The sequence below is a fragment of the Amphiura filiformis genome, chromosome 9, assembly GCF_039555335.1.
Source record: "Amphiura filiformis chromosome 9, Afil_fr2py, whole genome shotgun sequence".
NCBI lineage: Eukaryota > Metazoa > Echinodermata > Ophiuroidea > Amphilepidida > Amphiuridae > Amphiura > Amphiura filiformis.
This window is the reverse complement of record NC_092636.1, coordinates 26,644,659-26,657,104: the sequence shown is the minus strand read 5'-3', so window position 1 is coordinate 26,657,104 and position 12,446 is coordinate 26,644,659. Positions and strand designations below refer to the sequence as shown.

Sequence of the window (12,446 nt, the reverse complement as noted above, 5' to 3'; positions counted from 1 at the left end):
TTGAGAATTTTGGAAGTTTTCTAGGGTGTATGCAAGTACAATGCACGGATACATGCATATGGCATCTTCCGCCTTTTGGGGGATTTTTCCGCCTTCAACCATCAATTTGGTCATATCTTCGATTTTATCGGACCTGCCTTTTACTACATATTCAACGCCTCGGCATGTGATCGTATGTATTACAGCACACAGACATACTTAAACAGGTAGAGGTTTATAAAAGCGAGTTTCAGTTTGCAGTTAAGTACCGAATAATAGCATGGAATGTAACTATACCTCATAGTATCAGTTAAACTCTAAAGTTCCTAGAGCGATATTTTTATAAACTCATCACAAGAATACTCTGTTAGCAATATGAAACAAAACAAAAGAGTTTATCCTAGTATTCATGACACCAGCATAGTAGCCCTCATGATAAATGCCTGGTATTGTCTCTTGAACATGCTTTAGCCGTGCTTGGTACAACCTTGAAAAAAGGTACAATGCAGTCTTGGGTTCGAGTCCAGTAGAGAAATAATAATTTGGTACGTGGTCAATAGGTGAAATATCGCTGTTCCCTGTGGCTACACTACTACTCCTTGCTTCATCAAGCATGTTGCTGTGTTCCATGCCAATTTGACACACTATCTTCTATGGCCTAATGATAGACAATGCCTAAAATCAAGCTAGACTGTACCAATTGAATATATTAATTGTGCTCATTCATGTTATTTGTAGGAGTATGGGATAAAGAACGATGTAGAACCCGAAAACCAATCAAGAAACCTGGAGATCGTCTGGTGCGAGAATTTGAAGAAGAGGTGTCTGTACGTTCTCACCCTTCAGCTACTATTAGCCGACCTGACCTCTCTGATGAACACCAAGATCGATCTATTTTATTTCCAACAGCTGTTAGCAGTTCTGAGCTCTCTAGTGAACAGCAGAATCAACCTCTTGGCCTTCCTGCCTTTATAAGCATGCCTGAATTGTCCCTTGAACCCCAACATCAATCTTCTCAGCTTAGCAGAACCAAATTCTGTGATAAAACCCAGCATCAACAACCTCATCCACCAATAGCTATCAGCAAACCTGGTGAACAGGAGCTTGAACTTCCTGGTCCTTCTGGTTCTGTTAGCAGACGTGAACTGTCGGCTGAACACAGGCGTTTATTGGCTATGGTATCAGGAGCCCTGCAGCATGCTGTGACATTAAGCTTTTCACAAAACTCTCAAGAGGTAAGTTTTGATTGTGTGTGTGGTGAGTGCATTTCTAAAGACCTGCAAACAAGGGAGTAACTGAGGACACCAAGCAACCGAGGATGTCCATGGTTCCCTCCACCTATACCAGTGTATGCAAACATTGTAAAAATACAAGACCATGACTCGCTTGCCGCACAGTGTCATCGCCTGATATCTTCATGGCAGAAATCGCCATGGTAGGTTGAATCCACTGCCACGCATGGCCATTTTGTTCCGACCTGTTTAATAGTTTTGAGACGCATAATGGGCCGATGGACATCTGACTAAGGCTACTGACAATATGGCCCGGTGACTGACCTTGCTGTGTGTGAGTGAGCATGGTATATACGCCATAGGTCATCTGCTTTTAGACTACCTCCACGATTGGTCTACACTGCGCTATACTTCGGGCACATATAAAATCAGAATTTTGGACAGTTTTTGAGTTCAAGACGCAAGCTTCTTTCTCAAGACGCAAGCTAACGACTATCATATCCGTTGAACATATATGGTCGAATCCAACGAAAAGTGTACACGGCATGTTCAGGGCCATAACTTAAAAGTATTAATCAATTGGCATTCGCTTTTTGAATCGTGTTTATTCGCTTTGATCATACGCTTTATGCCATATATAATAAGACCCCCTTCTGTGAAAAACTTAGACACAGAGACCCCAAAACATGCTATTTTTACCCATTTTTTCAATATATTTCTTAAAGTATTTTTAAATACATCGAAATCAGTTATGAAAAGAAGTCATTGGATTGAATTTAAATTGATTTCCTGAAAGGTGTGTATTCAAAGATTGCCTGAGTGGTATTTTTTTTTACATTACCTACTGAATACAATTTTTCATAGCACTAGATATATCTTTAAAAATGGAAATCACTAATAAATGCATAATTGATACAAGCTTTGATATGTCCAATACTGAAATGCATTGCATTCGGACATCTTTATTATTGTGTTTAGCTGCCAGAAATTCTAAATGGCACAAAGGTAGGTTTGGTAAAAATGTGCATTACCTCCGAATACATGTTAAAAGCTGTGTCATTTCCACAAACTGAGAGAATAGTAAACAATAGTTAAGCAATAGGTACAGGGTAATACACTCTTTATTTCTACCAAGTTTCAATAGCCTGCGTTTAAATGTCAACAATAAAAGCAAGTATTCGTAGGTAAATTGTGGTAACCGAATGTTACCTACGAATACAATTTGACATCATGAGAGTATTGTGAAACACCGCCATTCATGCCAATGCCCATATTGGTACATAACGAAGGCCCGTATGTTTGCTATCAAATCATATGTCAATGAAAGTTGAGAATTCACATACATGCCCACCATGCAAAACTGAATACGGCTTAATTGTTGAAAAATATGTACTGAAATGGACGATGGTCTGCTCATTTGAAAGAAAAATCAGATTCGAAGAAGATTAGAAGGGGATAAATACTTGGATTTGTCAGCTGTCATGTGTGTTTCATTTTAAACGTTTACCAACCTTCTGGTTTCTGAGTAATTTGTGTCCAAATTGGTTTATTCGAAGGTAACTTTTGACGTTTTTGCTAAGTTTACCTACGAATACCATGGACAAAAACGACTTTTCTCATTGTCTCATGATCTAGACAACACAGTGGTGGACCATAGTATAAAGCTAATTATAGTTGCTCTCAAACGAAAGGCCACAAGACGTAACTGACTCCAAGATGGACTTTACAAGTCTGCAATAACGGTTTTAAGCGATTTGTATGCAATTAAGCAAATTAAAGTCACTTTAGTGCCTTTGTTTCTTACTTCAATCCACTATCAACCACTGTGAACCGACATTAAATATACATGATAGGGTCTCAAGTATCAATAAACGCACATAAAGAAAATAATACATTCAAAGTGCTTTATAAAATGAAGATTTGATTGCGATATCCACCAAAAGTCTAATTCTTACCTACAAATACTGAAATGTTACTTACGAATACAGCATAATACATGACATGTGTAATGAAGTGTCCCTACCAATGGAAATTAATTGTCAAAAACTTTAAGCGGTACCCCGGACAATATTATTACCCATATACGGATTCATTCAACAATTATTTATTATGTAAATTTGCTGTTTAACTACTTGTATATCAAAATGAAGTGTTCAAAATCTTGCTAAAAGCATCAAAAAATTTTTGATTTAAGGTAAAAGCACTTATTCATTTGGACGTACCATCTAAAAGAGATCTAAAAACTACTATTTTATTCATTCATTATCATAATATCAAAATTTGAGCCTCTAAACATTATATTTATATTGTTAAATCGCTCATGTTACCTACGAATACCCGGGTTTCTTCACCTATCATTTTGTAAAGCGTTAGGTATATGCGTATAATTCCTAATATTCCTGAAAACAGACATCCTAATCTTTCTTATACAATATGTAAATTGATTCATACTCATTTGATAAATAAAATACAGAAACTGACCTAAACTTCATTTTCAAAAATAAACTAGCATAAATTGACCAAGATCATATTGATCGTGTTATAAAAATAAAAACAAATATTTTCTGGTTGAGTTAGCATTTTCCTGACACCCCGTGGTCTACATTACACGAAAAAAGGGTTAATGGGAATATTCCATTTGTTTTAGGTTGATTAGTGTTGCGATAGTGAAAGCATCCTAGTGGTATTCGTAGGTAACATTGGGTTTTGATGTCACATTTACTATCACACGTCCTGGATTTATTTTTCAAGATTAGGGATGGCACTTTTAGTTCCTATAAGGCCACCATGCCATCAATCAATGGGCAAAAGGAAAAAATTGTGGAGGCATCTTTATTTTGGACTTTTATTTTTGGCCCGTGGACACTTTTGGTTGGATTCAACCATATATTCAAGTGCATGGAACCAAATCTGGCTACTTTAGACTAAATCAATTACGGGAGATATTCATCATTTTCTACCCCGGTATCCAAAGATAATCGTCTGAATATCAAATTGTGCATAGCACATTCACGTGTATCGATCCCGGGTATTCATTTCAGTGTCTCAGCTGTACCAAGTAATTATTAGCCAGGCGATGTCGGTGTGTGCCGTCAGATAACATTTTGATAGTAAAACATCAAATGGGACCATGGTTTGGAGACTACAATCAAAGAAATAAATAGTTGGCACACATTGACAATATGTTGGAACTCTTCATTGCTGCTCTGAGAATTCAGTGAAATTAGTATAACTATCTTTGATGAGAAGTACAAACCTTCACCTTTCCCCTTCCTCCCCATTCCCCTCAATCAATGTTGGTGGTACTGGAGAGCCCAATGTCAAAATTGCTTTCACCAACATTGAGTTGGGGCAGCGATTACAGTTATTATATATGCCAGAGTGTGACAACATTTAATTTCTTTGATTGTAGCTTCGGGTGTGCAACTGTGCATGGTCCATGGTTAGAGAGGAAAAAGTATTTGTTTGCTGACCTTCACCGGTATGTGGGTGCGTGCATGCATTGGTTATTTCAGTTGAAATCCATACACATTTTATGGAAGACATGGCCTTAAGGTTATACAATGGATTTTTCAAGGCTTGATTCCAGAGTGGCGTAAGTTAATATTAAATAGAAACAGCCATGCAGAAAAAAATGAACTCAAGCGTACTTGGTGTATCAATGTACATGCACAATGACCACGAACCTATGAAACCGTGGCACATGAGTCAAACTATGTTGCAGGGATAGGGAGGGGGCAACCATGATAGAGGTTGCCGGGGGGGTGCAGCCGGTTTTCTGCAATTTTCCTATGGTATTTTCTAAATTTTCAATTTTTTAAATATTATCCTTAGATGATATCTGTCGTGAAATAAATCAATGCTGCTATAGGCTATAATAGGCCTACCCAGATTATGCAATATATACAACAATAACTACAACAACAATAACAAAACAAACTAGAGCTACTGTGCTTCAAGAAGCACAAATATCAGGTGGCAGCTGATATGGTTGATGATATTAAAATGTGGAAATGCTAAAAATGGAAGGATAGTTTTTGTTTATTTTGTTTATAGAGGTCATTTTCCCCGAGTTACAGCCCAATGGGAGCAAATTAAAATTTGACCTGACCTTTGACCTCATATGACCTTTATGGTTTCATACTCCTAAAGCGTCAGGAATCATTTTCTGCAAGTTACAGCTTAGTCAGAGCAACTTCAAATTTGACCTGACCTTTGACCTCGGATGACCTTTGCAGTTTCATACTCCTGAAGTGTCAGGGATTGTTTTCCCTAAGTTACAGCCCAATCGGAGCAAGTTTAAATTTGACCTGACCTTTGATCTCAAATGACCTATGCAGTTTTATACTCATGAAGTGTCAATGATTGTTTTTCTGAGTAACAGGCCTATCAAAGCAACTTTACATTTGACCTGACCTTTGACCTCAGGTGACCTTTGCGGTTTTATACTCCCCAAGTGTCAGGGATCATTTTCTGCAAGTTACAGCCCGATTGGAGCAACTTTAAATTTAACCTGACCTTTGACCTCAGTTGACCTTTGCCGCTTCATACTCCCCAAGTGCTAGGGATTGTTATCCTCGAGTTACAGCCCAATTGGAGCAACTTTAAATTTGACCTCACCTTTGACCTCGGATGACCTGTGCAGTTTTATACTCCCCAAGTGTCAGGGATCATTTTCCCCAAGAGGGCGCAACGTTAAATCACTACGCATTTTATGTAAGAACGAAATTCGGCTAATATAGTCCATAGTGAATATGAGATTGTAGCAACCATATCTACCGACATGTACACTTTAAATCAATCAATATCAGCTCATTCGACAAGTGTATTCAATGATAACATGCAGAAAAAAATGGACATTTTATCTCAAAAGCAATTCTCTGTGGCGGATGAAGACAACATTTTGAAATGTGAGTGGTGAATTTAGTATATTTTTAGGCCATATTTTTGGCACCACGAAATAGCGAAAAAAGTCAATGGTCATCGATATATGCCGACAAAAGTTTTGGAATCTAGAGAAACAGAGCTTTAATTTGATACCAAATTTATTTTGCCAAGTATTGCAGGGACGCCAGGAATGGCGCTTGAAGTAGGCCGAAATCACACGTTATCCTATGGGATGCTTATTTAGTGTTGCGCCCCCTTTATAAGGGTCGTCGTTATGAACACGGTTCTTTTTACATTCTTCGCGCAAAATAAGAAATGCGTTTCATGAATTGTGTTCTATTTCAATCATGATGATAAACAAGGATTACAAAAAGTCACCCTGATGAATTATTATTGGGAAAAAGCGCTCTATTGGCCGAGCAGGCGCCTGCAAAGTCTAGAAATTGTATCCAAAAATCTTCAAAAGGCTCAAAATGGGTTTTAAAGTTAATAGACATTGTTAATCTGCATGAAGCATATTTAGTAGGCCTATGCAAAAGATCACAAAACAAAATGGCAAGACAGCTAATATAGAAAAGGAATTAAACTTGGTTCAAAGACGTGCTTAAATTGTTGTCTGTCACCAGTTTTGTGAGTTTTGTACAAAATCTAGCATATTGGGGAAAAAGTCGAAATATGCGATTTTCCGCGTTCGGCACTGATCTTTAAAACAACATTTCTCTTGAGCGAAATGTCGCAATGTGGGTTTTGAAAACTTTAAAATCCTTATAAGAGGGCGCAACACTAAATCACTACGTATTTTATGTAAGAACGAAATTCGCTAATATAGTCCATAGTGAATATGAGATTGTAGCGACCATATCTACCGACATGTTCACTTTAAATCACTCAATATCAGCTCATATGAATTCGACAAGTGTCTTCAATGATAACATGCAGAAAAAACGGACATTTGATCTCAAAAGCAATTCTCTGTGGCGGATGAAGACAACTTCCGATTTTGAAATGTGAGTGGTGAATTTAGTATATTTTTAGGCCATATTTTTTGCACCGCAAAATAGCGAAAAAAGTCAACGGTCATCGATATATGCCGACAAAAGTTTTGGAATCTACAGAAACAGAGCTTTAATTTGATACCAAATTTATTTTGCCAAGTATTGCAGGGACGCCAGGAATGGCGCTCAAGTAGGCCAAAATCACATGTTATCCTATGGGACGCTTATTTAATGTTGTGCCCCCCAAGTTATAGACCAATCAGAGCTACTTTAAATTTGACCTGACCTGTGACCTCAAACGACCTTTGCGGTTTAATACTCCCCAAGTGCCAGGGATAAAGCTTGGGCCAGTGATTCTTCTGACCAAGTTTAGTGGTGATAGCATGCAATTTAAAAGAGTAGCAGCATTTTTAAGATTTTCACTAAATTACCCCTAATATCCGTTATATGACCTTTGACCCCTATCTGTGTACAACTTATATCAAGCTTGGGTCAGCGGTTCTTATGACCACGTTTGATATAAAATTGGATGGTTTGAACCCAATACACAAATTTATTGGTCAAGCTATGAGTTTTAAAATATTGGACGAGACGAAGTCGAGTCCAATATTTTAAAACTCATAGCGAGACCAATAAATTTTGTATTGGGTGAAAAAAACCATCCAATTTTATCATTATTATGTTTTCAGAATCTTTTTTTGGTCAAAAACATGACTTTTGGTCAAAAATGTGATTTTTAGTCCAAAATGAGCAAGTCAAAAATGAGTTTTGGTCAAAAATTGTAGAAAACAATTTTTGGGGAAAAAGTGAGCCTATCCAACACAGTCCAAGTTTTGAGTCCAAGTGTTAATTATATTGGACTCTTCAACTCTGTACAAAGTATAGGAAGGAAGATTCTGAGAACATAATAATGGTCTAAATTGGGTCAAGCGCCTTGCACTAGTAGCATTTTAAAGATTTTCACATAATGACCTCTAATGACCCCTATATGACCTTTAACACCTAACTGTGTACAACTTAGAAGGAGCTTGGGTCAGTGCTTCTTGTTGCCAAGTTTGGTTGAGATTGATCCAAGCGTCTGGCACTATAGCATTTTAAAAGTTGGTTTGACGAAAGAATCAGAAGAAGCAGAAGAAGAAGATTTCAGTGCTTGGCAATATATCAGTTTGGCATTTCATGCCACCTGATATAACAACCAGTATCTAATTTGTACAAATAGGCCTATATAGGCCGCGCCTATTTAGACTAGTAGGCCTATTCCTGAATTATAATAATTTTAAAAACCGCAAAACCAAACAATCACTGCAGTCAGAAAGAAAGAAACGAACAAGAAAGAAGACAGAAAAAGAGAAAAGTAAGAAAAAAATAGAAAATAATATAGAATTGGATCACACAGGGACTCGAACCCGTACTAGTTGTCCAGCTCAAAAATATTACATAGTTAAGAAGAGTATGAGTCAAGCGCACTAATCGATTGCGCCACGGAGAAGCTTTCGAAAATTGATGGTCTCAAACTGACTCAAATATGCAATTATGCATACAGGCTGTTATGATAAACAAGCGCATTGCCCCCGCAAAGTCGGATGCATTGATGACGAAAAAACTTGTTTTTTTGCACAAAAGTAGCTTCAATTTGGAATAAAAATCAAATGGTAGAGTAATTATCGACAGACAGTTGTAGATGTCAAAATTAACGTTCCACAATCAAGATATCGATAATGTAACAAAACTGTTTTTTCTTGTGCAAGATTCTCGAAAATGTTCCCCAAAACGGGCTTTTAAAATTTAATTGGTACTGTATTTGGTTCTGTTAAATGGCAACATTATTTCTTTGATCGATTTGTAGTACAATACGAAAATGAAGAAAACATTCACTCGGCGTGGTTTTATACGGGGCGCACATTTGAAAAAAACGACATGGAACCTGTTTTTGATCTTGTGAATATGGTGCGTTTACAAAAAGAATTTAAACGATGGATTTTCAAATTTATTCTAAAAATTTGTATAAACAAACAAAAATAAGCTACATCCAATGCACCAACATTTCACTCGCTGCGATATTTGGTTACTGAGAAAACTCTTGTTTTAGAGTCTAACAACTTTATACGTCTTTTATACGTTTTTTTATAAGTTTCTTTGTGTAACCTTAATCTACCACACAGGGAGTGTGGATTTCTAATAAGTATACCTGAATGGTTGACTCCATTTGAAATTTACACCCCCACTGTTGTAGATTAAACCTACCCTTACCATAAAAGAAGGTCTTCAATTAGCTGTTTGAAAGCCTTCACTGAGCAGGTAATTTAGCCTGTAATAGTAGCTGTTACTTAGCATGTACTAAGCCTTCAAAATGATTAATTATGTAAATTAGGTTCAGCTAATGACAGCCTTCACTAGCTGTTCAATAATAGCCTTCACTAGCTGTTCAATAATAGCCTTCACTAGCTGTTCAATAATAGCCTTCACTAGCTGTTCAATAATAGCCTTCACTAGCTGTTCAATAATAGCCTTCACTAGCTGTTCAATAATAGCCTTCACTAGCTGTTCAATAATAGCCTTCACTAGCTGTTCAGATAGTAGCTGTTACTTAGCATGTACTAAGCCTTCAAAATGATGAATTATGTAAATTTTGTACAGCTAGTGACAGCCTTCACTAGCTGTTCAATAATAGCCTTCACTAGCTGTTTGATGATTATAGCCTTATTAACCTTTTTAAAAAACAAAGTATACATAATAGTCATATTTAAGCTTAACTATATACTTGCATTATCCATGATGCAGCATTATATTATTGCACACATAGATAACTACATGCATTACATATGATATTGTCCACATAACATGCACATCCCAAATGTATAAAGTGAAAAACAAGGCCTATTAATAAAGCTGGAAACATATTAAGTATTATTAAGATTCCGTCTGCATTCATCCACACCAGTTCAAAATAGCAGTTAGAATAGTCCCATCATGCACCTATTTGACCCTTGGGTCAACCACTGAGGAAGTGAAGGCTATGACAGGCTAACAGCTGTAAGCCAAGTTCAAAAATTGAACAGCTATAGCTATAAACTAGCTGTTCAAAATCTGAAGACTAAATTATAGCTAAGCTACTGGCTGTTCAAACTTACAACTGCTGAGTAACAGCCTAGTGAAGGCTTATTTAGCTGTTCATTTTGGTAAGGGTAACCGTGCCCATGGTTTTTTGTTATCGGAAGTTAAATAAGAAACGAAAAAGCAGAGAAGATGAACAAAGAAGTCACTTGGTACCCCCGGGATTCGAACCTCGGACCCCTCGCATGCCACACAGAAGATCACCAGCCTCTACAATCCCGGGAAAAATGTGTTCGAACACTGTAATTCCTATCACTCGCTCTCTCTCCCTTGTTCTCGACCCCCCCCCCATTTATCATACAGTGGTACTGTGTGACATTTAAATAAATAACATTGAATTTACGACGGGATTTACGAGTAATGTTTATTTTTATAAACTGAAATTTTTAGCTGAAAATAAAATTTTAATCCCTCCTCTTAGTTTATTATGTACATATGCGCAATTAGCATAGCATATAAACCATTAAGGCATGTATTTGTGTGTACAAAACGCTATATTAAATCTATGGTAACTGACCACTATCCAAATATTCATTGATTTCCTCCATATTCTGTGAGATGATAGCAAATCATGTTTCTGACATGTGTGCCAAATTGCATTAAGATCGATGGCGTAACTGCAGAGTAAATGTCCAAAAACTAAAATCAGATGATTTTGCTAAGCAATTTTGTAAACAATCCCGGAAAAAATGTGTTTTTCTTGCCCATCCCCCCCCCATTCCCAAAAAACAAAACTGGTGCATCCACTGGTTGGTGAGCCTTGATTATGAAATCAGTATTTATAAAATAAACTAGAATGTTGAACTATTTTGTAAGAAAATCCAGATGAGAGGTTAACCCCCTGAGCACTACCTGCCAATCTAACATTGCCACTGATTGGTCAATCACATGATATCTTCACTTTAATCACCAATCAGAATTGAGCTTTGCAAATAATTCACCCCAATTTTTTTGTGTGGTGAAATTATTCTAACAATGTTGCTGATTGGTCCAATTGATAATGAAAACTTCTTTTTGGCCAATCGGCATGTAGCTCTCATGGGGTTAAATGTCAAATTGATTCTCACTTTTTGATAATCTTAACCAGGCCTCAACAACACTTGCGGATATCAAGAGACAACAACAAAATCCTGGTGGAGTTTGTGGAGAAAGTGAAGAACTGACCCGCAATATCCTGATGAGCATGACTGCATGTACTACCGGTAGTGATATGATGTCAGTGAGGAGTAATGTTGTCATGGAAACTGGAAGTCCAGCATCTGCTGAGCATAATATCAAAATGGAAGAAACACCAAGTGTTCCAGAACGGTAAGTGCAAGAGGGGTCTCCTCGTCAGTCCGAAACACCGTCAATCTGAACCCCCGTCAGTCCGAAAACCGGTTAGGGTAAGGGTTAGGGTTAACCCCCGGTCACACCCAATGTACTTCTGTAGATGGTGTACTCTCTGATCAATGTGAAATAGTATGTGGCATGCCACAAGGATCAATTGATGGCCCTCTTGCTTTTCTAATTTATATCAATGATCTTCCTAATTATGTAACACATTGTAAACATGTATGTACGTCATCCACCAGTGGAGCTCCTGCGCCCCTCCGCAGAACATCCGGTAGTGGATGTTCTGCGCTCGGGGGCGCAGAGAATCCACTGTCGGAGTTGCTGCGCCGGAAGTAAAATAATAGATTTTCGTATTATAATAACGGTGGATCATTGCTGCGCTCGGGCGCAGAACATCCACTGTCGGAGTTGATGCGCCCGGGCGCAGTCCCTTATATGTAACGGTGGATCATTGCTGCGCCGGGCGCAGAACATCCACTGTCGGATAACTGCGCCGGAAGTAAAATAATATATTTTCTTATTATAATAACGGTGGATCATTTCTGCGCTCGGGCGCAGAACATCCACTGTCGGAGTTCATGCGCCCGGGCGCAGTCCCTTATATGTAACGGTGGATCATTGCTGCGCCGGGCCCACAACATCCACTGTCGGAGTAACTGCGCTCGGAAGTAAAATAATATATTTTCTTATTATAATAACGGTGGACCATTTCTGCGCTCATCCACTGTCGGAGTTGATGCGTCGGGCGCAGAACATCCACTGTCGGAGTAACTGCGCTCGGAAGTAAAATAATATATTTTCTTATTATAATAACGGTGGATCATTTTCTGCGCCGGGCGCAGAACATCCACTGTCGGAGTTCATCGCCCGGCGCAGTCCCTTATATGTAACGGTGGATCATTGC

The 12,446-nt window shown here is 38.0% G+C and overlaps 1 protein-coding gene across 1 annotated transcript in view; it reads left to right on the top strand.

The window, feature by feature from the left end:
• The window catches only part of LOC140160809 (vitamin D3 receptor-like), an 85,799-nt gene that overhangs the window by 48,956 nt on the left and 24,397 nt on the right, over positions 1-12,446 (top strand). Inside the window, exons 6-7 of the mRNA XM_072184118.1 lie at positions 718-1,214; positions 11,295-11,515. Coding sequence (XP_072040219.1) covers positions 718-1,214; positions 11,295-11,515 — 718 coding nt within the window. The remainder of the gene's footprint in view (positions 1-717; positions 1,215-11,294; positions 11,516-12,446) is intronic.